The 27,187-nt window shown below is 44.7% G+C and overlaps 2 protein-coding genes across 4 annotated transcripts; one reads left to right on the top strand and one right to left on the bottom strand.

Moving 5' to 3' along the window:
• Positions 1 to 38: 38 nt before the first annotated feature.
• Positions 39 to 5,595, top strand: sephs3 (selenophosphate synthetase 3). Its single transcript, XM_027026950.3, has 8 exons — positions 39 to 497; positions 1,247 to 1,350; positions 1,562 to 1,669; positions 2,049 to 2,203; positions 2,332 to 2,422; positions 2,540 to 2,639; positions 2,905 to 3,117; positions 3,491 to 5,595. Exons 1-8 carry the CDS (start codon positions 194 to 196, stop codon positions 3,769 to 3,771), a joined length of 1,356 nt encoding a protein of 451 aa, XP_026882751.1. The 5' UTR covers positions 39 to 193; the 3' UTR covers positions 3,772 to 5,595.
• Positions 5,596 to 6,961: 1,366 nt separating this feature from the next.
• Positions 6,962 to 24,551, bottom strand: avpr2ab (arginine vasopressin receptor 2a, duplicate b). Of its 3 annotated transcripts, XM_081706991.1 has the most exons (9): positions 24,423 to 24,551; positions 24,097 to 24,205; positions 17,692 to 18,072; positions 17,070 to 17,315; positions 16,772 to 16,918; positions 15,427 to 16,120; positions 10,736 to 14,275; positions 10,506 to 10,643; positions 6,962 to 9,305 (listed from the first exon to the last, which is right to left on the bottom strand). In XM_081706991.1, exons 3-7 carry the CDS (start codon positions 18,061 to 18,063, stop codon positions 14,070 to 14,072), a joined length of 1,665 nt encoding a protein of 554 aa, XP_081563117.1. In that variant the 5' UTR covers positions 18,064 to 18,072; positions 24,097 to 24,205; positions 24,423 to 24,551; the 3' UTR covers positions 6,962 to 9,305; positions 10,506 to 10,643; positions 10,736 to 14,069. The 3 variants fall into 3 exon arrangements, with proteins under 3 accessions (XP_081563117.1, XP_026882750.2, XP_081563118.1); XM_027026949.3 differs by having other exon boundaries at positions 10,506 to 14,275; XM_081706992.1 differs by having other exon boundaries at positions 10,506 to 14,275; positions 24,097 to 24,545.
• Positions 24,552 to 27,187: the final 2,636 nt, after the last annotated feature.

Genomic DNA, 27,187 nt, shown 5'->3' with positions numbered 1-27,187 from the left:
CCTGTCTCGCGGTAAAATGGTATCGACTGATAGTGTTGGTGGTCAATGTGTTGCTACAGCAGTAACGTAGCGGGCTGCGTACCTTCGTCATTCATATTCACCAGCCTGTCATTTCGGTAAATAACGTTTACGTGCGTCCAGTGTTTTTGCTTTTTTTTTCGTTCGGATGAACAGAGAATAACCTTCGAGAGCTATGTCTGGTTCCTGTCCGCCAACGCCGCCGGTCGATTCGTGCGGAGGATATGCAGCCTTTTACCCGGCCGGCTACCAGGCTCTTCACCCTGAAGACCACGGCCTAGACCGGGTCTTTCGGCTCACGGCCTTTTCCGATATGAAAGGATGAGGCTGTAAAGTCCCGCAGGAGACTCTGCTCAAACTCCTGCAGGGACTGGAGCCCGATCGCCAGACGGGAGAGGATGGTGGCCCGGGGACGGGTACCGAAGACGAGTCTTCTGAATTCGGACAACTTGCTTCGGTTCCTCATGGCCCCCGATTAGGTAGGTTAGGCTATCTGCTAACTTAGCTATCGTTAGCTAACAGTTTTAAATGAAACCGATAGGAGTAAGCGACAGTTTCACCAGAAAAATAACGATATTTTGTATTTTTTTGTTACCGAACTTTTAAAATGAGAGATGCCGGTTAAAACAACATAACTTCGATAGCTAGCTAGTTAGCTAACTGCTAGCTAACGCTACCTCTCTAACTGCATTGTTTGCTAAGAAAGGCCATATAGCCGGCTAGCTAGCTATATAGTTGCCTAGCTAGCTAACTAACCTGCATTTTTCCTGTAGGTGGCCATACCAGCCAAGCACATATTTACAGTCCTAGTACCTAATCACTAAACCCTCCTGCCGCTATATTAGCCGCATGCGACGTTAAAACGTAGTTCTTTTGTGTGCTGTTTGCTTTTTCTGAGTTAGCTGAGGTTGTGACTTTTCTTGATGAAACAACCTGAGCAACCTGCTCAGCAGTAAACCGTAAACCTCAAACCATGTATTGTTTTGTGATGAGGACCCATTGGCTAGTGCGCTATGGACCCGTCGCTGGAATTGTTTATTAACATTTACCAAGACAAGTAGTCTGCCTAATGCAAGTAAGAACAGCTTGTATGTTGCAAGGGGTCATTACTTAATCCATCCATTACTTAATCAAGCTTATATTTGATTATCTGGTTCTGTTAGTAGTCATGTAATAATGTAATAATAACATATTATGATATTGTAATTAATCTATGATGACCTTGCAGGTATTGGAATGGACTCTTGTGTTATCCCTTTGAGGCATGGAGGTTTGTCCCTGATCCAGACCACAGATTTCTTTTACCCTTTAGTCGAAGATCCATATATGATGGTAAGTATTGTCTGCTCGACAATATTTTTCCTCTTGTGGTGTTGCAAAGTTCGTTTATCTACACCCAGTTGCCCAAAGGTTCTTTTGTGTCATCTTTGCATGGAGTGTGTTACTCATTCACTGTTGACACAGTTGTGTACTCTGGCTTCTACCTGCACTATGTGTATTTCCCAGTGTTACTAATACAGTGTCTTCCTTCACTTGGCCGCAGGGTCGTATAGCCTGTGCGAATGTGCTGAGTGATCTGTATGCCATGGGCATTACTGAGTGCGACAACATGCTGATGTTACTGAGTGTCAGTCAGAAGATGAATGATAAGGTGAGCACTGAATTCCCTTCTCTTGCCTTAGACTGGTGCCTTTCAGCTTCCAGTAACGTTCAGTCTGGCTGGTGACAAGGGGAAGGCGCGACTGAGATTCTCAGCCTTGTGGAAGCTCTGGCCTGCCATGTGAACCATGATGCTTTCCCTTATTGTCTTTCTTTGTATGTGCAGTGGTCTAAAGTATGCAAGTATGAAGTATGCAGAAGGAGACTGTCATTACTGAATGGTTTAAATGCCAACTTCAGCCTTTGTTTCAGACAAAGATAGCATTTATAAGCTCTCGTGTTCAAATTGAGCAGGTGTGCTCTATAGGGTGCACATCTGCCTGGTCATCCCGCAGTGGAAGGTCTTTCTGACTGTGGCCCTGTTGCGTCAGGAGAGGGAGCAGGTGATGCCATTAATGATGAAGGGCTTCCGTGATGCGGCTGAAGAGGGCGGGACTTCAGTAACCGGTGGCCAGACCGTCATCAACCCCTGGATCATCATAGGGGGTGTGGCCACTGTGGTTTGCCAGCCCAGTGACTTTATCATGTGAGTATATTAGAACACGGTTCCTTTGAGGTTAAAGTGCAAAGATCAAATACGGCCTGTTGTTTTCCATGCTGGCTCTCTATATACTGTGTGTTCATACTTCCCATCATGGATTGTGTCATGAACAGGCCAGATGGCGCCATACCAGGTGATGTGCTGGTTCTCACCAAACCCCTTGGAACCCAAGTAGCTGTCAATGCCCATCAGTGGTTGGACAATGTAAGGGAGCATTTTTCCTTTGCCTTCGCTGCAGCACGCCTTGCTGCGGTTCAAGGAATCGAGTGTGTCTGTGCACTTGCCTTACGTCTGTCTCGTCCTCTTCCTCCCCTCTCGTAGCCAGAAAAATGGAACAAGATCAAGCTGGTGATCTCAAAGGATGAGGTGGAACACGCTTATCAGGAGGCCATGCTTAACATGGCTACTCTCAACCGCACTGGTAATACAAAAACCAAATAACAAAACCAAACAAAAAATAGCAGGGCAAGGGGTAGAAGGTGCAATGCAGACATTCAAAAACAGTTGATGCTTTAGACTAAAGGTTAAGGTTGATTTGCAGGTAACTCAAGAACAGGTTGAAGTACAGGTATAATGACAGTGCTGCGTATGAAGTATATGATGCCCTATATGGCTCACGTATAACTGCAAGAAAGTTCCTCAGGTTCTGCCGTAATCATCTCTGACCATTTGCCTTTTCTGCCTAGCCGCCGCACTAATGCACAAGTTCAACGCACATGCTGCCACTGACATCACAGGCTTTGGGATCATCGGGCACGCACGGAACCTTGCTAAGCAGCAGCGCAACGACGTGGCCTTCGTCATCCACAACCTGCCCATCATCTCTAAGATGGCCGCTGTCAGCAAGGCCGGCGGGAACCTGTTCGGTCTGCTGCAGGGGACCTCGTCGGAGACCTCAGGTCAGCGCTCCAAACCTCTCGCCTCGTGTTCATTTATTTCCAGCCAATGACAGTGGCTTTTCATGCCTTCATTTAGGCGTGTTAGAAAATGGCATAAGTCCGGCTTTCTCAAGCAGCAACACGGTTCAGTTGCGTGTGTTAGGAGATGGAAAAAACTTTTACAGCTTCTGACGCTTTTCAATCTCGTGAAATGTTTGTTGTACATTAGTGCCATCTGCTGTCTCCGTTTTGCTACATGAAACCACAGAACCGCCATAGTGAGAACTTTTTAATAATGTGTTAACATAGTTCTGCCTCGGATTGGATTGTGTCAAATCAGTCATCATCTCGGTTGTAAGGTGCGGCCCATTCGTGAAGCTTCTCTCCCCCTCAGGTGGCCTGTTGATCTGCCTGCCACGCGAGCAGGCGGCGCGCTTCTGCGCCGAGATGAAGGCGAGCCGGGCGAGCGCGTCGTGTGCGCGGGCTCAGGAGGGCACCGCCGGCGACGGCCAGCAGGCCTGGATCATCGGCATTGTGGAGAAGGGCACGCGCTGCGCCCGCATCATCGACAAGCCGCGCATCATCGAGGTGCCGTATCGAGGCGCGGTGGCTGCCACCCAGGAGGGCAACAGTCACGGTGCCAGTCCCCCCGAGGCGCAGGCTGCCCTGGCTTAGTTGCCCCGTGGGCACCTGTACGTCATGGACATGACGGGAATCATTTAGTTTGTCTGTGTTTTTGTTTGTGTTTTGTTTTTTTTGTTTTTTTCACTTTTTCTCTTATCCACTCTCTCTTTATCTCTCTCCCTCCCTCCCTCCCTCTGGGTTTGGCCTTTGAAAGTGTCTGAGTGCTTTGTGAAATGTGCTGTGTAATGCAGGCATGAATGCGCATGTATGAGTGTGTGAATGCATGCATGCAGTTTGAATGTGTGGAGTAGTGTGCATGCAGACGAGAGGGAAGAGGGGGTTTGTGGGTTCACCCTGCTGTTCATTTCTTCCCCCTGTTCAGCCGATGGGTTGAGAGCAACTGACCAAAAATTCTTTCTTTTTACCTGGTGGGAGATGAAGTGGACAGCACAGCCATGTCCTCCACTGGACAGCACAGCCATGTCCTCCACTGGACAACACAGCCATGTCCTACACTGTCCTACACGTGGGAGATGAAGTGGACAGCACAGCCATGTCCTCCACTGGACAACACAGCCATGTCCTCCACTGGACAGCACAACCATGTCCTCCGCTGCCTGTCCTACACATGGGAGATGAAGTGGACAGACAGCACAGCCATGTCCTCCACTGTTTGTCTTTCACACACTCCCATTCCTCCTTTTTCCTGCAGTCTTTTCAACCCTCGTCCTTTCACTTCCGGATCCCATCTCGGTTTAATCACCTGTTCCCCAGCTGTGCTCCATGTTGCCTGCTTGGTCTTTTATTTAGTCTCTGACAACTTGGCTCTCTCTGGCATTCTTTCAACTTTTTTCTTTTTCTGAAAAGTCTCAAGTTTATAGCCTTTAAAACTGTCACACAAATGGCTTTTTATTACATTTGGCTTCTTCCATTCAAAAGAACATTCCATCGTGTTTCTGAAAAGAAAACACCTCTAGCTCAAATGCTCCTTTTTGTGACAATCCGAGCCAATGGTTTGTCTCCAATTTGTTAGTTAAAAAAATCTGAAACATTCAGTCAGCATACCTCAGATGAGCTGAAGTGTGGTTAAAGCAAGCCAAACAAGTCTAATCATTAACTTGGGTATATTTAATTTATTTAATATTTAATTTTAGAACTGGTGTCAAAGAATTGAATGCTATAATCCAAATGAGTATCATTTTCTTGGTGGTTGTTTTGTCTTTCTGATCAGTTTGATTTTCTCATGTGGTTGCCTAAATGTCAGGAATGGGTGAAAGGTGTTTATATGTGATCAGCTCATTAGAATGTGTCTCAGTTTTCGTGGATTTGTGACGGAATATATGCGTTCAAACCAAGGCCATGTTATCATGTTATCTTTGCTGGAGTTACTTTCAAGGTTTAAAGATAAAGTCACAACTAGCAATGATGCTTTAGTTTCCCGACGGATGTGACTGTTTGTAGCTTTTGGGAGGCGTGTGGAGTGTGGGGGGTTTTTTTTGTGTCATGTTTGGAATGGAATGGTGGTGAGCCTAGATGTCCTGGTAATGCTGAGGTGTGCATCATTACTCTGTTTCACCGGTGGGTGTCTCCTTGCCCTTTGGCACCGAGAGGGTTGAGCAGCTCTCTTTGACCCAGCGGGTGAGGCCACAACACCTGAAGAGTGTGCTGAAGGGCTGGAGTGGCCCAGAAGTACCCGCCCCTCCTGATCATGACGCGTTTCCCTTGAAACCCCAGACCGTGGGGATTGGAAAAGTTGATGTAACTGGAAAGGAGGGGTGGATCCTGGTCTACTCAGCTGCATCGGTTGGCTCAGGCTTTGTCACGGAGCGATATGCCATCTCAAGACAATAAAACAATCAGCATAGTTTCTCTAAACCGTCTTGCGTCTTCATTTGGTCAGTGTATTTATTTCCCGTCCTTATCAAAGAGCCGCCACACGTGTCATTTACGTGTCCTGCCACACGGTGGTAGCCTAGTTTGCAGCAGTGTCTTGCTTCGTTTCTCTCCCTGTACTGGTCCCTGAGGGGCTCCCTGCTCTCCAGCACCCTGTACACTCCAGATACCAGAACTGGGTGATATCCATGCATATCGTAAATAAAACTGAACAATTATGAGGCATCCAGTTGTCTGCATGGTGATAAATTTTATTTTGCCCCTATGGAAGTTAATATTCTAATATAAACAAAGAAAAAGGTTAAGCTCAGAGCAAGAACAAGTCACTCTTTGTTGTCCAACTTGCAGTGATCTGACCCATGTTTTATGGAGCTGGGCCTAAAATCACTGCTGTTGTGGTTATAGGACTTGAAAAACTGGTTTATCCGATGCAATGCCAGAACAAAACGTCATCTCCAGTGTGGATGTATGTCACGTGTTGATTACACCTTTTAAAAGTTAAGACGCTCAGCAATAACCTGAGGCTTTGCTTCAAGGATTTTTTTTTTTCCTCCAAATCCCTTCTATAATAACCCTTGAACTCAGCAAAGATTTTTTTTTACCCCTTTGGACTAAAGTAGAGTGGGCCATTTATTTCCAAGTGGACCTTGTCTCTTCCAGTGTTTGTCTACAGGACTAGTAGTTGCGTTTCTAATGGACAGTCATAGAAGACCTTTTTTAGGCTGAGCTTTATATTAACAGGTCAGGTCAGTAATGCCTCCATGTCAGCAGACCATGAAATATGAGCTGTCATGTATCTTCCAATCTCAGAGCATGCATGCATAAGCACATTTCCTTTTGGCAGGAAGCTAAGAACTGCTGTGAGGTGTTTTGCAAAGAAGCTATCAAGACATACATATATCAATATCCAGTTCATCAAGGTAATGTCCTATTTATGAATACTGCCTAGTCTAACCATGCCATTCCCATTAATTTTCCCCATTGATACCTTACTGCTGCTGTGCAAAGTCAATACACAGAGAGAGAGAGAGAGAGAGAGAGAGAGAGAGAGAGACAGACAGACAGAGTGGATGGACATTGGGACCAAACATAAAATAAAGTTTTCTGCATCATAAATGCACACTTTCCATGTGATATCTTGCCAGCAGGGAAATCAAAGCTTCTATTGTGCACTCGAATAGAGCATTGCATTTGTCAGACAAGGAGAGAATGTTGCATTACTGATAAATCTCACTAATTGGCTCTCTGTGGGCATCTGCCCACACTTTTTTTTTTTTTTTTTTTTTTACCAAATAAAACCACTCTGTCTGTGACCCCAATGAAAAACAACTGGAGCCCTGATTCCACATTTTCCTTTGGTCTACTCATTCAGAGTCTTTATTTCTCTAGTTACAGTCCCATAGGTCTAGTGAGTGCCCCTCAATATGGAAAATAGCTCTGTGGGTACCTGTTACTGTGCAGAAAACTTCCACCTAGTTTTCTTTGCTCTCCCTTTCCCTCTTTCCCTTGTTCCATCTCTTTCCTGCTTTTCTCTGGCTTTGCCCCATACTTATGTAATGTGACAGTCATGGTAGTCCCCCTTGTTTACCTGTGTCTGTCTTTGGATCCTTGTGTTTGTGTTGCATGCTCACCTGTGCTTAATCCTTGTCACAATCTTTTCCCATATCATTGTCCCAATATCCCTCTGGTATTTAGTTATTCCTTTGTGTCTTTTCTGCTTTGGTTATCTTCATGTTCACTATGTACTTCATTGAACATCCCTTGCACTTGCATCCTCCTTCAATATTTCTAAGGCTAATGCAGGCTCAGTTTTCCAGATCTTGCTGTCCTGCCTGCTACCTTGTCTGAGCTATCTGCCGAGCCTACAGCCCCCTGAGGTCTTGACCACCTCTGTCCTGCTGTCGGCAGTCCTAGTCACATTAGCCCCATCTACCTATAATGCCTTGTCCTCCGAAAAGAAGGGCTTCCATGGATTTTGTGAGGCGGTGTGTCTCTACGTCTACTTCTCCTATGTCCAGCCAGTCCTTGTCTGACCCTTCCTGAGGGAGACTGCTGGATTCAGGGCATGCCCAGGGATCTCTTTGTCAGTTTCTACTACTGTGTCTCCAGCCTCTGCTGTGGAAGATGCCGCCCTGTTGGGGGTGCTGTCTCTGCACCCTGCTCCCAAGAGACTGACGTCCCCGTGCCTCCCAGTCCCGCTGACCTCCATGCTTCCTGCTGCCCAGTTCCCTGTCTGGCTGCCTTGCCACTTCCCTGTGCACTCAGAACCTTTGTCTTTTGCTCTGATGTCTGTCTCTCCTACCCTTGATGTCATTTTTCTTCCCATTTCTGTTAGTGTCTGTCCCTGTCATTGTTCACGTTTCCATCACCGTTTATCCATCTGCCTATACACCATGTCATGGTGTCCATTCCACATACATGCCATTTGGAGGGCGCTCTGTTATGGTTGTTCCCCTTGTCTTCCTGTGTCTGTCTTTGGTTTCTTGTGTTTCCTGTGCCATGTGCTTTTCTTGTTTTGGTTTGTGTGCTCCTCCCCATCTCTACCCCCTTCTCATGTTCCTCACCTATAGTACATCATCTGTAGCTCCCAGTACTCGTCCTCAGGTGTCCCATGTTTGTTACCTGTGTATATATATTCCTAGTCTTTGTCCTTTTGCTGGTGGTGTATTGTTAATTTTTTTGTTATAAACTGTGTTTTCATGTTTTAATTTATTTTATGTTGATGTTAATGGTAACATTGTATTTTGAGTGGTCCTTTATGGATGATTAATAAACATAGATTCTGTATCATTGTTAGACATAAATCAGTGTTTGGATGCACCTACACTTGAATTTAGTCACAAATAGTACAGTTCAAGGGTCAAACCAACCAAACTAGCCTTACCCCAACCCAAAACCTAATAAAAACCATAATCCTAATCCTAAAACCTAATCCTGACCCTAACTCCAAAATCAAATCTAGGTAAAACCCTGTTACAGAATGTTGTCAACAGCATGTCTATAACAGCATATTGAGTATGCTAAGATGGTATGTATTATACCTGTTACAAGTTCGTTCACTTCAGGTTAACAGCTACAGATATGAACTTGGACATTCCAAGGAAAGTGAAAAACAATTGTATTCACCAAATTAAAAAATGAAATCTTATTGACTGTGTAAATTAACTGTATCAATTGAAAATCTCTCGATAAATCTACTGAATGTATTCAGATTCTACTTCATTGATATATCATTGAGAGTCTGCTGAGTGTTTATTTAATCTGGAAAGGTCCAGTCTAAATAAAGTGTCACCATGTTAACTTCCTGGTTTCATGTCCCGACTTTTTCTTTGTATTTGTTTCCCGGTGCTTCTGCTTTATAGTATTCCTGGTTTATTTTTACTTTGTTTAGTGTTTCATTAACTCCCAGCTGCGTGTCCATTACAGGTCTTTTGATTTGCCCACAATAAACATCACTCATCTCCGCAAATGCAAACCACTCAGCTCTACAGCGATGAATCGCCCCCCCTTGTCCTCTAGACTTGAAACACTATTATCTTTCAGCCTGGACAAGTCTGTCCTCTGCCCTCTTCCCTCTGGTATTCTTTACATTCCCGGATGAAAGACGGTGAGAACAGCTCACTGCACACGTGTTGCTCTTCTGGCCAACACCCTTCTTCTTCTTCAATTTCCTCCACTTTTTCTTACAGCGTCTATTTGGAGACAAACAGACCTTCACTTTGTTCTGACTATTTCAAGGTTATCATACAACCCTCTCAGCATCTTTAATAGCTGCTTTTGATCGCGTGGGTGATCTGCCAACTATACAGATGTATGTGTGTGAGGTGATGTAATGATGTTTGTGAGGGAGTACGAGAGGTAGGATCAAAGAAGGGCTGGTGCTGTGTGTTTATATAACACAGTGACTACCCCTGGTGTAAGGGCATGGGCTTTTCTACCCCTGCTTCTGGTGTAAGGGCATGGGCTTTTCTACCCCTGCTTCTGGTGTAAGGGCATGGGCTTTTCTACCCCTGCTCCTGGTGTAAGGGCATGGGCTTTTCTACCCCTGCTCCTGGTGTAAGGGCATGGGCTTTTCTACCCCTGCCCCTGGTGTAAAGGCATGGGCTTTTCGACCCCTGCCCCTGGTGTAAGGGCATGGGCTTTTCTACCCCTGCCCCTGGTGTAAGGGCATGGGCTTTTCTACCCCTGCCCCTGGTGTAAGGGCATGGGCTTTTCTACCCCTGCCCCTAGTGTAAGGGCATGGGCTTCTCTACCCCCCCCCCCTTTATTCCAAGTCAATCTCTAAAAATACCATCTGCAGCTGTTCCCAGTGCTCCGTGCCAGCTCATGAATACAAGGAGCTGTGTAGTGGCCATAAAGATTCCTCCTCTTTATGAGGACACAACAGGCCTCTATCTCATGAAATTTTGCAGTATGGGAGAGAATAATTAATTCACAGTGCCACACCTCCATCAGTCGGAGTGATTCTAATTTCCACTTCGCAACACTTTAGACCAAGTGCTTTACTGATGGTCTCACACGTACATAACCAATCAATGTGGTTTAAGAGACTCTGGACTGCCTGGTGATTCTTTACAGTAGATGGTATTATCCTGGTGTGATGGCAACTGGTGGTGTGTTCAAACACATATGCTAGCATTTGCTGCCTCGCTGTGTCCCACTCTGTGTGCTATCAGGATGAGAGATGAGATCACACAGAGAAAGCTGAGCTATGGTGTCTCCTAATACCATCACACCAGGAATGTCAGACACATTTCCCCCAAAATGCCACTGTATTTCAGCTCCTTATACAGTTATCCACAGAGCCCTGGGCTTTTGGCTTTGGATGCAGAGAACAGAGGCTGAAAGACATTTTTTTAGGCTAACAGTGAATAAAACAGGTATATACATACTCATCTTCTCTCCAGTTGACATGCCAATCAGTGGAACCCAGGCGATCTGGAACCAAATCCGTCAGCAGAGCAGTAGAGACTAGGTAGCCCTCTGTGTACTGTACATATGTAACACAGCCCCTCCAGCAACACTGGTCCCTTTGCACACACACACACACACCAAAATGTAAGCAGGAAGGAGAAGTACGAATCTGCGACTGCTGAGAAAATGGACTGCTGTCTTTACTCACTGCTGTGCTGCCTAGATCATTAAGAGCAGCCATGATTTTCGTACATTGCTGTAAAACAACTGGGGAAACTTCCATCTGTGAAACATGGACCATGAATTGAAAGAATGGCTCTAAGAATTTAAAAAAAAATCATTTATTACAATATCTAATATAATACACATACTGTATGCCGTGTATTAATGCAATTTCCAGAATGATAAAAGGAGATGAGTGTTTGTGAATATCCTAATATATGCTCTGTAGATTTCAAAAGTACAGCCTTAAAAGAAGTAGATGTTAGATTGCACAATACCACATAGATAATTTTGACAAAGGCCCTATTGCTCAATAAGACAGCGTGCCTACAAGAAACGTAAATATGTTAGAATACATCAGAGCCACTTGTGAAGTTGAAGTGAAATTGCTGTTTGTTTTTCTTTTTTGACACTTTGAGGTCAATTATCTAACATTTAATAGTCATAGTAAAGGTTATAAAGCTGTGTTTTTTTGAGAGAGAAAAAAAATCCAAAAACAAAAAAAACCCCAAACCAAATAATACTTACAGGCACTTCAGAGGTAATATTTGTAAGATATATTTACATAAGTATATGCTTAAGCCTTGAATGCATTATTAAATTAGAACATTTGTTATATATCTTTTGTACAAATAAATTAATCAATATCTTTGGAGGAGAATAAAAATGGTCCCATGGCTCTAACTAGTGAGCCTCATCATAATCCCACTGGAGGTAGAGCTGAAATCGGGAGCGCAACCTAATCTTCATGTTTTAAGTTTTATAAATGAACTGGTGTAGGACATTCAGAGAATGTAGGATGTAGGATATTAATCTTTCACCTAGTCACACTGGATATATCCGGAATCATATACATCTATACTAAACAGTATGCCAAAATAGTACTTCTAGGATGGATAGTGACTCCGAAACCTTACAGTTAATATTGAAAAGTGCCTGGATTATAAACTATGTAAGGTGAAATGTTGAAGTGTGCAGACACTGGACATTATTCAGCCCTGTGATTCCATTGTCCTGGGAGGTTTCTGAAGTCAAACCTATGCAAAATGGTGGATGTCAGTGAAACATTTTTCAAGTGTAAGAATAATGCTTAATAAACAAAAGTGATTCATGAACTTTATATTTTTCATTCATTTTGTAAAATGTTTGAATAGCTATTAGCTAGATAATAATCTTACTCTTCTAGGCTTACTGTTATAACCTCACATCAAATACTGTCAGCTGGTTTCTGTGGTTTCTCCCCTTAATGATTTCAATATTGTCAAAACACTGTAAGACATTTTGGTCTTTGTGTAATTGTTGCTTTTTTTTTTTGTTGGGCATTTCTTTGCACTACATGAACTTTTAAAAGCTTGCTGCGCTTTAATTTATCAAATCGAACATTTTGGTCATGAAGTTCAAAGGTCATGAGATATTCAGCTGTAATTGTATATGGACGTAATACAGCTGTGCTGAGAACATGAATAGTATGTATTACTATCACATATGAGTGCATAGTGTGTAGAACCTAATTTCGGATGTAGCCGTTGTCACTGTGGAGCTGGGATTACCCTGCCTACATCATTAGTGGACAGTTTTCACTCATTTTTAAATGTAATGGAATTTAGATTTCTCAAATATGATGACATGGAATGTAGTTACTTAAATACGTAGTTAGCACTGCCTAAACAAATGTATAGTTTATTTAATCTCATTATTTCTCTCACTTTAGTTCTGGTCATTTTTGCAGGTGATAAAGAACTGGCCTCTTTTACAATGCAGAGCACCTAGACTCTCTCCCCAACGTTATATCCTTGCCTCTGGTGTGAAGGTGCCTGTCTGGTTGGGGTTGTAGGGTGGATATGCTGATATGCTTTTCTCCCAGTGGACAGCACGTGACATGACAAAATCCAAAAACTAGATCAAATCTAAATCCTAGTAGTATGGCTTACTTTTACACTGCTAAGTGCCTTTTTGGGGTGGGGGACTCATGGGACTTCAGTGTTAACTGCACTGCTCAGTTCCATATGGGATTTCCAAAATGAGTATTGCTATAAGCTCTGCAATAGTTATATTGTTTTGCAACGGTTACATAGTTATAAGATGCACCTCCCACACTCCAACAATGCATGGCACCTAACAAACAAATACAGGAACATTTCACCTCTAGTTTTCCTCCCAGCACTTTCCATTTGAGATTCCCAAGACTGCTTTCAAAATAATACTCAAATAACACTCAAATTAATCTAATTAATGTAGATTAATCTATTTGGCAATGTCCGTGATCCCTTCATTCCATCGGCCTCTGTGTCAACAATGTTGTCTTCTCCTGCACCTGGTTCTCTACCGGTCGAGAGCTTCTCTTGTAGTGCACCATCTGCCAACGTGTCACATTATCACAGCTTATTTCTGAACATCCCCCCCCTAATTAAACACACACAAACACACACACACACACACATTCCTTTCCCACTGTTTACATTCACATTACTGAGCTCAAGACATTCCTGCTTTATGGTATTGTTGCCAGTGGACCGTGGCTCTTTGAGAGGTGCACCGGGCCAGCCGTATATCTTTACGTGCATGCCTCACACACACACTTTCCTTCCTCTCTCCCATTAAAGTATTTCCTTCAGGTGGCTTTGTATGATGATGTGTCTGTATAATCCACTGCACCTAACTGATGACAGCACAGACAGAAAGAGAGAACGGAGAATGACGCCGCCCTTCTGATCGGATCCGTCCCACGTAAGTTTGTCCTTTACCTTCCTCGTCCTCCTTGCTGTTAGTACATTGTGCTTTAGGTAGCGGCTGTGGCCCGTTGCCCTGGAGGTCTTGACAAGTCCTCTTTTAGTACGTCTGTGTGTATTTGGGTAAATGTGTTTGCTTGCTTATGTACCTGTATCTCATTCAGAGTTTTCATGCTTTTGATGGAGTATATAATGGAGTATATAAGTGTGTGTATGTGTAAGTATGAGAGAAAAGTATTTTTAAAAAGTGGCTGAAAAATTGCTTTAAAAAAATAGCAGTTGGAAAATAAAAAAGCCAAGATTTCCTTTTGGTTGCTAAGGTTAAGGTTAGCATTAGATTTAGATATGGCTATTGCATTATATAACTACAGTAATACATAAATCTGAGAAAATACCCCCAAAAATGCACATCTTTGGGTTAGTCGACAGATTTGCTTCTTCGCCATGGTCATTGCGTTGTGTTACGCTTGTCCACGTATGCCATCATGTGACTGTTGCTCACCAGTAGCAGTGATGGTGAGTACGTGTATGTGTCTGCATGCTGCCCTGTACCCACGTGTGCTCCTGCGCATGTGCCCGGCACGGGGCGGCTCAGTAGATGCTGTCCTTGGTGGTGGTGGACGTGTGGGTGGCCGTAGAGTCGTCAGGCAGCGAGGTGCGGCGCGAGGCTGGCAGCACGCGGCAGCGCAGCAGGGCGAGCAGTTCACGCGACACGCTGCTGGAAAAGGCCGTGTAGATCCAGGGGTTGGTGCAGGAGTTGAGGCTGGCCAGGAGCATCAGGATGGTGAAGGCCACTCCTGCAGCACAGAGAAGGGAGCGTGGCGTAAGAGCACGGGGGTGGGTGGGGGTGGACCCTGCCCTTACGGAACCGCGGTTCTGCCACAGAAACTTGGACTTTCAAAGAAATCTGCCACTGGACACCTGGGAAAAGTGTGCAGTCCTTAGGCTGACTACGCCTTCCCCGAGCTACCACCTCGCAGAAGCTTGTGTAAATCAGGCCCATTATAATGCTAAGTGGGCAGGGCTCTGCATCTGTAGGCATTAAACCCAGTAAGGCTGCTGACCTGAAGGTTCCTCAAGTTCAATCGGAATAACAGGTCATTAGTGCAATATGAGAGCATGAACATAAGGTGCCATTCGTTCTGCCAGCACGAAGGCCATCTGTTTGGTGATGCACTGGTTACTTGGCGACCAGTAGATCAAACTGTGTAAAAGCTCACTTTAATTTAGAGGTGGAAATAGTGCACAGAGCCAATGAGATACACTCTGGATTACTATACACTCCGGATGGGGTTACTGCTGCCAGTGTGTGCGTGCATGTCTGAGTCTACATTGGTCTCACTGGGAGGACCAAATGTCACTACAATAATAGGAAAAATTCTACTGTTTCAGGGATATTTGGCAGGACCCCATGGAGCTTTTAATGAAAACCTAGAAGAGCCCAGATCTCCTTTCTCTTTGTTAGGTTAAACCTATATATATATATATATATATATATATATATATATATATATATATATATATATATATATATATATATACACACACACACACACACACACACACACACACACACACACACACACACACACACACACACACACCATAATACATATGTCAGTGAAAAAACCCATAAAGTGAGAATCGCAAGCATTTTTGGGAACGTCAGTGCTTATTTGGTTCATCTTATTGCTTGCAGCCAGACATGTCTGAAATGTGTGAAATTTGCTGGCTGTTTATAGCGCACTTGGCCAAGATAAAAGTAAGCAGAGGGAGCGAAAGTGAGCTATTTATTGCAAGCTGGCGCTTGCAATATGAGCCCGGTGCTACAAAGAGCAGATCCGTGCCAGGCACAAATACACCTGCACTGCTTTTATTAAGCTGAGGAGGGAGGGTGTCGAGTGACCAGGGAGGGAAACCAGCCGTGCCTGGGCATCTGCATTCTGACCTTGGTCTGGTGGGTTGGGGTCCCAGGCCGCCCACAGCTGGACGATGAAGAAGGGAGACCAGCAGATGGTGTAGACCAGAACTATGACCAGAGTCATCCGCACTGTCTTGGACATGGCCTTGGACACGCCCGGGGGAGGCAGCAGGGGAGGGTACTGAGCAGGCAGGCCGAGCGCTGCTGTGTCCGGGAGCATGTCTGGCCACAGTTCTGGAGTTCCAGATAGCCGCCCAGCCAGTGAAGAAGAGGCCTTGGCTTGAGCGCACGTGCTATTGGCTGGTAGGTGGTGCGGGTGGGAGGGGTCAGAGGGAGTGGTAGGGGAGAGGTCAGGAGTGAAGTCTTGTAAGTGAGGTGTGATAGGGGAAGATATTTCTGAGGGGGAGAGGTGCAGAGAGCCGGGGTCACAGGTGGAGTTACGACAGGGAGGGGTGATGGAAAGGCTGTTGCGTGTGTTCTGAAGATCCATGGGGGAGGGTAAAGGGTATGCGGGGTTTCCAGGAGGTCGCCTATGGTGGTTGCTGTCCGTCTGATGATGGTGACTGCCTTGCCTGTCTCTGTCTCTGCCCTTGCAGGTCCTCCCATGGTGCCCCTCTCTCGGAGGGAAATGGAAGAGCACAGAGTTCCTCTTAAATTCCGCAGTTATCATCCTCTCTGACTTCAGGTAAATATTGTCGTGGATCTCCCTGAAGATGCGCACCTGAGATGGAGGGACAAAATAGAGATGTCATACATCAGCAAAGGAACGGAGAGGAGTTATCCTCCATGTTCCCTCACAACACTCTCAGCAACCGCTCACTGAATTTGTTTCAAGTGGCTCTTGTTGCTAACTATGTGAAAATGAAGTGACTCCATGTTATGTCATAGGTTTCCAGAGGTCAGAAGCTTATATGATCCTGGCATGTGACCCAGAAGGAGTAAATGTGTCTGGAAGCCCTACACTGTCTGCTCAGTTCACATTAGGACACACAGCTTAGAGGCATCCCCCCCCTTCCCCCAATGTGCCTGGGGAGATAAAAGTCTGACCCTTTGGGAACAATTCCTACTGCAGTGCTTAACTGTTGACACTGACAGCACAGACGATGTGATAATCTCCTTCCGTCTAGGCAGATTACTCTGGTTTTGTCTGTGTTGCCACTTGGAATTTGCAGTCCGTTTTGACCCCATGTCGTCACAAGGGTCCCTTTATATCCTCACGGACTGTGAGGAAGGATCTGAACTAATCCCACTGAAATGGTGGGGAAAGGTCATGATCACAGGCACAGTGACAAGGAAAATAATCCAGCGATAAAGAGTCACTAAACACTAACCAACTTTCTGAATGGGCGAGGACAGAAAGGGGAGGAGCTACCTGACAGATGGTTATGATGAGCGCCGGCAGGATGAAGACAGAAATGGTCATCCAGGTGACGTAGGCTTTTAGGCCCCATGGCTCAGCAAAGTGCCCCCAGCACTCGAACTCGCCCGGGGCCACCTCCGACCTCGAGAAGATGAACACCTACGGTCAGAGGAGGCACGACTCACGCATGGCCACCACAAAGGCTCCCAAAATACACCCCATGTAAACCCTACCATCACCCCCTTCCACCCACTATCCCCAGCTCGACGTCAGGCACACGTCCGGCCGGGGCTTTTTCACCATGCCTCACCTGCGGTAAGCTGAGCACCAGGGCCAGGCCCCAGGCCACCATGATGGGGACATTCCAGCGCGAGGGCTCGCCGCCCCGGTACGCCTGCAGGGGGCTGCAGATGGCATAGTGGCGGTCCACCGTCATGGCGACGATCATGTATGAGGAGGCGAACATGCCAACGATCTGCAGGTACTTGACGGCACGGCAGAGCAGGTCAGGGCCCTGGAAGCGCTCCGTAATGTCCCACAGCAGCTGCGGCAGCACCTGCGCAAGAAATGGGGGGGGGGGGGTGTTCAAGGAGTTGACAAGAGTGTGACCTGTCTCTGCCACTTTGGCTTTGGGAAAATGCCTTTTCCTCCCCATGTCTTTGCTCTGTAAATCCGGGGTGATGGGAGACTGACGGGGTGGAAAAGCCAACATGTTTAGGATGGAACTAGTTGTCATATATTATTATATATTGCAAAAAAGAGCAATGCAAACTGTTACGCTGGCATGTCACTACTGACGCTGGGATTGGACAGATTTACTGCGCATGGTGGACTAGGTGATAAGCATATGCGACTCGCTATAAATGTTTGCTGCTCGAACAGCTGAATCTTCTTCATGCATGGCTCTTTCCTCCAGCTGAAGGCCTAGTCACCTGGAAGAAGGCCACCACCAAGTCTGCCACGCACAGGTTGACCATGAAGACGTGCATGGGCGCATGGTGCTTCCTCCGTCTCAGCAGCACCCACAGCACAAAGCTGTTGCCCAGCGTGGTGAGGGCCAGCACCAGCCCAAGGACGCTGATCTCGGCCCGCGCCAGCGCCTGGTCCCGCACGCGGCCCATGCCGCCAGGAGACGACGCAGGGCCTGCAGTAGACCACGAGCTGTTCTCCAGTGGGAGCAGCCACAGGAAGGCCTCTGTGACACTGTAGCTGCTGCTCAGGTTGAACAAGGAGCTGGACATATCTGCCCCCAGAGCGGAGCAATTGGACTGAGCCAGATCCACTTCCCAAGAGGCTTCCGTCATTCCTGTGGCCTGGAAAAGAGGGAGAGAAAGCAGTGTAAATAAAGAAGGTGGACATGCACAGACACATATTGCGATTACAAATAGGGTGAAACCTTTTTAAGACAGATTGGATTAAATGGTTTTTTCAGTTTTTGCCTTACTATTTTCATGTCCCTAATTTTGAGGGAGTGATGGAGAGAACATCAGAGAAAAACATTACATAATTGAAACAAGCTCATTTATAGTGTCTCTCTAGCATGCTTAAAATAATTAAACTCTCATTAAATCCAATCTGTGTTTTCAATCATAACATAACACAATTAAATACCCATTTAGTCACATGGTGCAGTTTTGAAGGGCTTTGCCTCGCAGACCTACATAATTTGAGATGGCCTTTGTTGCTAAACTGGCCTCCTGGTCCTGCACATCTGTCTCTGTGCAATCATAGAGGGCTATTTTGTGTCTTCTTTCCCGTGACTCTGTATTTGTTTTCTTTATGTCATTCTTTCTTCTCTCTTTGGTGAATAACAACGTAATTTCTCTTATTTTCTTATGCTTCTGATATACAAACACTTATACACAAACCTATGCCACACCGCATGTTTACGACTCTGACCTTTGGGAGTGGCTGAATAATATTTGCTACCTTAATCTGCAGATTGATTTATCTGGAGAGTATGAGAAAATAATTTGGAGAAAATCTAATGGCTAAATTTAATACTACAGAGACATTAGAAAAGAAAGGAAATATGATGGTGGCTAAGATTAGCTTTGGAAAGGTCTGGACACTCAGGCGATGACAAGTGTAGGAAAATGAGCCATGCACTATGTTAGGATGTAGGATTAAAAAAAATAGTCAAGTGGAACTCTTGAAGCAACACTCAGGACTTGCAGACAGTCCCGTACTCCCTCTAGGTCTGTGAGCAGAACACTTTATAGCTGCACGTGTTGTACAAGTTTAATGAGCGATTTTGCAGACTGTTGTTGTCCCCAAGCCTTTTTACTTGTATTTATTCTTTAAAAATGTGTTCATTTTTTTGCGTTACCAGAATCTGGCCTGATAAATACAGGTTCCTAACTGGTGGTGAAGGTGTTGAAGGATCTTGAGATATTAAATATAAAAGGTCTTGATTAACAGTGAATGGTTTCATTTGTGGAAACAGATGCAATTTCCTTCCCTTGTTTGTGAGGAGCAGGAGTGTTTCTGAGGGACAGAGGTGTTTGTGAGGAGCAGGAGTGTTTGTGAGGGACAGAGGTGTTTGTGAGGAGCAGGAGTGTTTGTGAGGGACGGAGGTGTTTGTGAGGAGCAGGAGTGTTTGTGAGGAACAGAGGTGTTTGTGAGGAACAAAGGTGTTTGTAATGAGAACCTTGCATGTTTACTGCTCTTCATCCCTGTGTGGCCATCAATGTTTGTATTTTTCTGTCTGTATTTATTCCTGTTTATGAGGTCATATGTGCGTGTGTTCCCTCCCTCCTGGATGTACACTGTGCATATGAGCATGTGTGTTCTTCCGTGTGTGTGTGTTGCGTTGTGAGGAAAACATGATGAAATGCTTCCCATTTGCCTTTGATCGCAGACCGACTCCGGATGGCCCATCGTGGAGGCATCGCAACTCTTTAGTAAATGAGTGAAGCGACTTGTGTAACGGGTCCCCAGACTTCGCAACTGATGAAGGACCACCAAGCTAGCAGATGAAGTCCAGCGGTGTCCTGGGCAGACAGGTCACGCCCTCTCAGGCCTCCCTCCGCCCCTCCACAGATCACAGCGATCCCTCTCTGAGAGCCTCTTTTAAATTGAATCTTTTTTTGGATACGGTGAGCTTCACGAGTGTCAGACCTTGGCATCCGAGTTCACTGGGAATCTGACAGGAGTCTGTGGTTGCCATCTTTGCAAGGGAAGCTGACGCTCTTGTGACAGTGTGCATGATGAGTGTGGCAGCCGCTCCTGGTAGAGTCTGACCCATGCTGCAAAACACTTAAACCGGCAGTCTGGTGCAGAGCAAGCTCTGTCAGCAGTCAGATTAATACACAAAAATCTTTTTTTTTTTGCTCTTTGTCTTTCCCCCTCCATCTCTTTTTCTATATCACTCCACCCCGTTCTCGGTGACCCCCGTCAGCTGATGATAAGACTCTAAATATACTCCAAGATCCCTGCTGCGCTCCTCCTGGAGGTCAAAGGGCAGATGGAGAAAAAACAGCATCTGACAGAGATGGAGGAGGTGTGAGGCTACTGTAGGGAACAGCGATGCTCTCATATCTCGCTCTCGCCGTCTCTCCCTCTCTGTCTCTCTTTCTCTTTCTCTGAATTTCATGCTCCCTTTTCCATCCTGGAACCCATTCTTCTGCTGGGTTTTCTTATAAGCTCTGCAGTGCACCTTCATTTTCTTTTGTTCTCTCTCTTTTTTGTTTTTAAATAATTGAAGCGCTATTGTAATTCAAATCTTGGTCTCTGTTTCGGATCGAAGCTGCGCATGTGCGCATGTGTGCATCGTATGTCATGCAAACTCTCATTTTTCACCTGCTGGACGACTGTATGCGGTCACCTTCAGGACCGGCGCTCTCTTCCCAGGAGCTAAAGGCAACAACTGCAGAGGAAGGCAGTCTCCGGCACAGCCCCTCAGCCGACTCTCGGGGAACAGTGAGTCCTCCTGAACCCGCCTTGGGGGATCAGGCACATGTACACACATGAGCGAGCACCAGAGAGAAGCCCTGGGCCACTAAGCTGGCTAAAAATGGCTTTAGATATTAAAAGGCATGAAACATACATGGATTGCATAAAATACTATCCCAGTGTTGTGTTTCAATGCTTAGAATCAAGATAAGGAGCAAACAGCACTGCATGTCTCTCTGTATCTGCACCTGTACAGAGAGTTTTGCCTGAGTTATGGGAGTTTTGCCTGAGGGGAACCAGGCTCAGTTAGCCCAAGTAAGCTCTGCTTTCCGGCTTGGACGCAGCAGGGGGGCACTCGGCGCACAGAGAGGAAGAGGGGGACCGACGGGGGAGAGGAGCAAGAGGTGAAGAGGGCAAAGGATGACGTGTTCTGGGGAACGGCAAGAGGAAGGAAAGGCGCGCACGTCCACACGCGCCGCAGCGGGACTGAGTGAAGCGACCATCTCCCGCCTCACCCCCTAACAGATTAGGTGATTAAGATGAGAGAGATCCAGCCGAGGATAAACACCACGCAGCCACTTTCTTCTATTGTGCCCTGCTTCGTAGCACTGCATAGTCTTGTTTTGTATGTCTCTTGTCATGGAAAAGTACTCAGTGGTAGAAGAACAAGCCCCGCTCCACTCGGCCACTGTTTGGCCTCTCTGTTTGGCTAACCCACTTCCCTGTTATGTAGTGTTTTGTCCCTCAGCTGCACTTAGGCCAGTAGCTGGGGCTCCGTCAGGCTGCTCCTGTGCATGTCACAGGCCCGTGTGCTCCATCTCCAAGTTTAGATCAGTTCTTCTTCCTTGCACACTTTCTATTGACTTTGATGTAGTTTCCTGATGGGTATGTGTCAAAAGTCTGTTTGAGGAAAGCAAGCGCTCTTAGCTGTAGAGCACTTAAAGCTGCATGAGAGTCACATTCATATGTCACATTTTGACATGTTGTCATATCGCTAAATCACACATAAAACCAGTGTGTAGGAGGGGAATGCGCATTTTGTATATGTGTCTGCATGTGTGCAAGAGAGGGGAGGGAGGGAGAGAGAGAAAGTGTGTGTGTGTGTGTGTGTGTCTGTGTGTGTGTGTGTGTGTGAGACAGAGAGAGAGAGAGAGAGAGAGAGAGAGAGAGAGAGAGAGAGAGAGAGAGAGATGGGTGTCTGTAGTGCATAACATACAGTTGCTTGCATATTGGAAATGGACCTGCATACCCTAATGACTCAGGTACACACACACACACATACACACACACACACTCATTAACTCCACATAAGCTGCCTTGTTCAAACAGACTGCTGCGTGTTGCTTTTGTCCTGCAGAAAAAAAAACTAAACTCTTTTTCACTGCCTTCTCATTACCCATTCCTATGGGTTCAAACATAAGTGGCTATTTTTCGGCAGGTGTCAACAAACCAAGTCATGGTACTCCCTGGGCTTCTGCCGGTGAGCTAAACAAACTAGCACTCCTGCCTGAGCCATGAGACCCAAAAGGACTTTGAAACCACTCCCAGCTGAAAGGCCCTGTGTTTATAACATACTGCTCTCTGAAGCATTAAACATTGACTATCATTTGTGTTTGGATATTTGATTTCTTAATATCAAACCAACAGTAGTGCAGATGTTACTGGTAATAGCAGTTGTCACTGAATAATGTTCCACATGAAGGCAAGTAATAATGTTTGAATCTTTGGGTTGTATCTACCCACTACGTGTTGGTGCAGTTTAATGGAACACATGAAGGTAGTTTTATTCATATTAATGCAAGCAGAAGTGCTATTTATTTGTTATTATTGTATTTGTTGTCAATTCATGTGTTTATTTAAATGCTCATCTTTGTTAATGTACTTCCAGCATCCAGAAAAAGTACCTGTAATTGCACAGCTCACTGATAGCAGCTTAGCATCTCTGTATCCCCGGAGGCATTAGCAACACCTCTCCGTTGCCAGTGAAGAAAAATGAGCTCTGGACTCATCCAGCGTTTGCTTTTTCAAGGCTGCCGCGTGGCTGTGCTGGACACAAGGCATGCACCACACCACGTCGGTCTCTGCTTCTAATCACACCTACCCTCATACATGGGGATGGCGGCCTGGCTTATAAAAGTGAGCCATCCAATGTGACTTTCGTCGTAGGTGCACCGGAGGTGCAGCTCATGCCGGGACCACCACAATGTCACACCACACCGACGGCCTTTCAGATGCATTCCAACTGCTTCTCTACATATTTCCACGACATGGTCCAAAGGTCAGAGTGTATATCCAAGAACTGTGTCTATTTCATTATTAATTAAAAATACACAGCATTTTATTCAGTTGACTGACTACTTATTGTCCAGGATTATTATTATTTATTATCCATTGCTGTTTGGAATATCCTAATATGAAATTATAATACATCTGAATTATACAGCTAAAAGCTGTTGTGACACCATATATTTCATCCAAATGATAACACAATTAATGCTACTGACATACACTTTTTAGCAGTTGTTTGTCTTAATGACCAACACCTGACATTGAATCAAGTAGTGCGGCTCTCTGTGAGTTACTGTCGCTACTAGTGTCTTTGTTCTACTAAAGGACTGCTGCTGAAAAATATTTTCCAGCTGTTTGCCACAGCTGAAGGAGCTTAGTGAAGCCATTCGAAGCCAAATTGTTCCCCTGAGCACTGAGAAGCTATCCCTGCACCAAACTGCAGTTCACTTGCATTGCACTGAGACTTGTGGAACTTACTGTAAACTGCAATGCCCATCAGCTCTAAAAGAAACCTTAACTAGTCATAGAGGTGAAACTAATAGGCCATTTAAAATAAGCCCCAAACAAATATAAATAATACAAATCAATAACTGTGACTTCATAGAGATAGCATAATATTCATTATAGGACTGACAAACTGTTCAGTAATGCACAAGTTTATTATGGAGTATTATGAGCATCTTAGAGTCTGAATTAAAAGATGGACAGAGTGTAATAATAATAATAATTATTATTAGTAGTAGTATTGTTGTTGTTGTTGTTAATATTTATTCTACTACTACAACATACACCCATTCATTATATAAATAATATTAGAATAAAAACATGATGATCTAATATAATAATTTATTTTGTTGTTATAATTAACCTGCTGTTGTTGCTTAAAGTTAGCAAGCTAGTTTATACATCCTCAAGCCTGTAAACTGAGAGCGTGGGAAGATTTATTCATTCTAGCGAGTGCGCTCTAAATGCTGTGAACCAGTCAAGACCGTATTACGCAACTACTGAGATTTAGAAAGCATACACAAGTATAAAAACAATATTAACTGTTCCGCAAAGCAGTTCTCATTTGTTCACTTTATGTGAAATTGCAATGCAGTAGTAAAGTACTAGCATTGTAACGTTTTAACATTGTAACCATGTAGCCGACTTACCGGTCTTTCCACGCACTCAATGATGTTGGCTTATCCCGTTTCTCTTCTGAACTAACACAAATGGCGTTCCGTCCATACTATCCCTTGCTCTTCTGTCCTGACAGGTCTTCTGTAGTTGAGATAAATTGTTTAAGTGACGAAATTTCACTGAAAATTCTAGCTAATTATTTTAAATGTGCGGGTTGCCAGTTCATTATACTAGTTGAACCTTATTTTCCCAGTTCGCGGTGACTGCTCAGCAATTAGTTTAATAGATTTATAGTTTCACTCATTTCTAAACTTAATGATCTTAAATAATTTCAATTCAACGAAAAGGAAAAGCATACCATATCTGCCATAAGGTATCGATCATTCCCACAGCATCTTTCGGTCTACCCGACCTAAGCGCATTAAGATCAAGCGTGCTCAGTAAACGTGCTGTGCTCGGGCTCTTGCGGTTCCTCTCTGCGCGTTCGCCCGCCCTCTAACATCTCTCCTCCCCCGCCGCACGCGCTCGCTCTTTCCCCTGTCTCTCTTCATGCTCCATCATCAGGTTAACTTCAAGACCTGGTGAGCAGGAGGCGGTTGACGCCTCGAAAATCTAGTTTTGCGTGTTGTACATTTCTTTACATTGAGAGTACTGGTTACATTAATTAATACAGCAGTGATCTTGGTCACAGCAAATACCACTAGGGTCCACAGATTTTTGCACAAGAACAACTAATAAGCATTTATTAGAAACCGTATACATATGGTCGTATACATATGCAGGAGGGGGTCTGAGAAACGTTTTAGCCAGATGTTATGCTAATGTAAATACCGCCCTCTCTCCAAGCCACATTCAACAGCCAAACCCCGTTCAATACATCACAATGCACTTGATCTATGACCGCAACTACGACCAGATGGTACCCGGACGAAACTAAATGTTTGTTAGCCGGCCCGTTCCCCTCTCCAAAATTGTTTAAAATTTAAAAAAACGACGCCATGCAAGATTTAGATTTTTAGAGGCAGCAATTATCTTTTGCATAGCAAACGCGGACAACAGGAAAAACACAAGCAGTTTGCTGTTCTATAGGAGCTGACTTGCATAATAGGCGCAACGTAGCAGTCGGATTTCGAAGTGATTAACCAGTGACGCCTTTAACTATGGATATGGTTCAAATGTTATCAGGATGTATTCCACATATTAGTCCCACGAAACGCCCAGGTGTAAACGGGGTCTAAATGCATCCAAGCTACATTCAACTAACAACACCCCGTCCGATACAGTACGTCACAGGATACGCGATCCATGATCGCGGGGACTCAATCAAGGTCCCCGGACGAAACTAAATGCTTATTAACCATTCTAGCACCAAACCTGAGCTGGGTGACTGGGTACCTGTTGTATTAATTAGCCCAAACAGTCATTTTCTTGTTAACATCGACCGCAGGAGCTGGTTCCTCTAAATTTAAAGACATGCAGTAGGTCTTTCGATTTTTGAGGCAGCAACATTTTTTTGCATAGTAGGAAACGCGGATAACTGGAAAACACAAGCAGTTGTTTTTTATATATGACCTGATTTGCATATTACTTGCCACATAGTAATCAGATTTAAAAGTGAATAACTGGAAACGCTTTTAACTACCAACGGAAAATGCATGTGGTTAAAATCTTCAGGATGCTCGCACAGCCTCTGAAATCTGCATTTATAACGATAATAACGGTGTACGTCCTCTTGAATCGCGGGTGGCGCGGTCCAATTCGGCAATAGAAAGCCAGTCTCACAAAGCGCCAGGTTAAATTAAACGAGCCTAAACTGTGACCGTAAATGATATTCAACTGTCGCAACATTCCCTACGCGTTAATTATTTCACACAAACGTTTTTTTTTTCGGAGAAGATACATAATGGCGCAATACAAAATGGGCATGTTATTAATAACATGTCGACGATGAGAGAAATGACAATTTATTGTCTGATCTATGTCAACTGGAGATTGCTCAGGGTGCTACTCATTTCCTCCAATTACGCCCATTCAGTAAGCGGAGCGGCTGCCCCCCCCCGTTGCGCATTTCAGTCCGTGGATCGCCGTCTCCCCGCTGGGTCTCTGGCTCACCCAGAGCGACGTGCGGTTCGCTCCAACTTACAAAACTGGAGATGTGCACGACCGCGCGACGCGACACCGCGGGCCCCACGCGCGTCACTTGAAGCGCCACCGTTGCGCCAACCTAGCTTTACGCTAATGGCACATTCGAGGTCGGGACGGATGGAGTGATGGAGTAGGCGACAAGATAGTTTTAAAATGTGGCCAGAGTCAGCGAATGTTTCTCAGCTAATATTGATAAGTTGGTATATTTTTTTGCTGAGCCAATCTGAACATACGCTAGGTTAAAACATAGACCCATATAATGTTTTACTGATTCTGTTTCCAGAAAATCGCTAATCTATATATATATATATATATATATATATATATATATATATATATATATATATATATATATATATATATATAATGAAAATGTAACCACAAAATTATAACAAATGGAATTGTTTATGTTATTTAATTTTAGATCTTGATTAATGGTCACAACTGGGGTGGGAAGGCTTTTTTTCCAGGTTGGCAGCTGCCACCCTGTGAAACTCATGTGGCCACATCCATGGTCTGTAGTAGAATTAGTCTCTGAGGAAAAACGTATGGCCTGAGAAACACCTGATTGTAATCTATCGAGTACTGTGCATGTCTGCATAGATCACACTGCAGACAGACTGATCTATGAACAGACTAAAAGCCTGTTCTATCCATCCGTGCCTTTATGACAGTTTGAAAATAGCATCTGGAAACATTTTTAAACTGAAAGAGAAATAAATTGCTTTTGACAGCATTATAAGGCAATAGCACTCATCCTATAATGGTGAAAGTGCAGCAGTGCTTAAATGTGGAACAACACAAACACAGGCAACATTCTTTTTGGGAACATATTTTAAACACCTGTTTTTCTGACAGGAGTGACACCAAAGAGTAGAACAAACCCACACTCCACTCTCCCCTTATTCTCAAATTTATTGTATTTCTTCCCTACACTTAAATGAACATGAAACTTACTCTTTGGACCCTTATGAAGTC

Source organism: Electrophorus electricus, chromosome 24, assembly GCF_041902795.1.
Source record: "Electrophorus electricus isolate QZ-2024a chromosome 24, ASM4190279v1, whole genome shotgun sequence".
In the NCBI taxonomy this organism is placed as follows: Eukaryota; Metazoa; Chordata; class Actinopteri; order Gymnotiformes; family Gymnotidae; genus Electrophorus; species Electrophorus electricus.
Note: the sequence above shows the minus strand (reverse complement) of the source record. Positions and strands in the feature narration are given on the sequence as shown.

What these genes read in the sequence shown, in the direction of transcription:
- avpr2ab (XM_027026949.3), bottom strand. Translation starts at nt 18,063, where the DNA reads ATGACGGAAGCCTCTTGGGAAGTGGATCTGGCTCAGTCCAATTGCTCC. An exon ending in TGGTGGTGGCCTTCTTCCAG is followed by an intron (nt 17,316 to 17,691) that starts GTGACTAGGCCT and finishes TTTCTTGCGCAG; the next exon opens with GTGCTGCCGCAGCTGCTGTG. An exon ending in TCATCATAACCATCTGTCAG is followed by an intron (nt 16,121 to 16,771) that starts GTAGCTCCTCCC and finishes CCTCCATCTCAG; the next exon opens with GTGCGCATCTTCAGGGAGAT.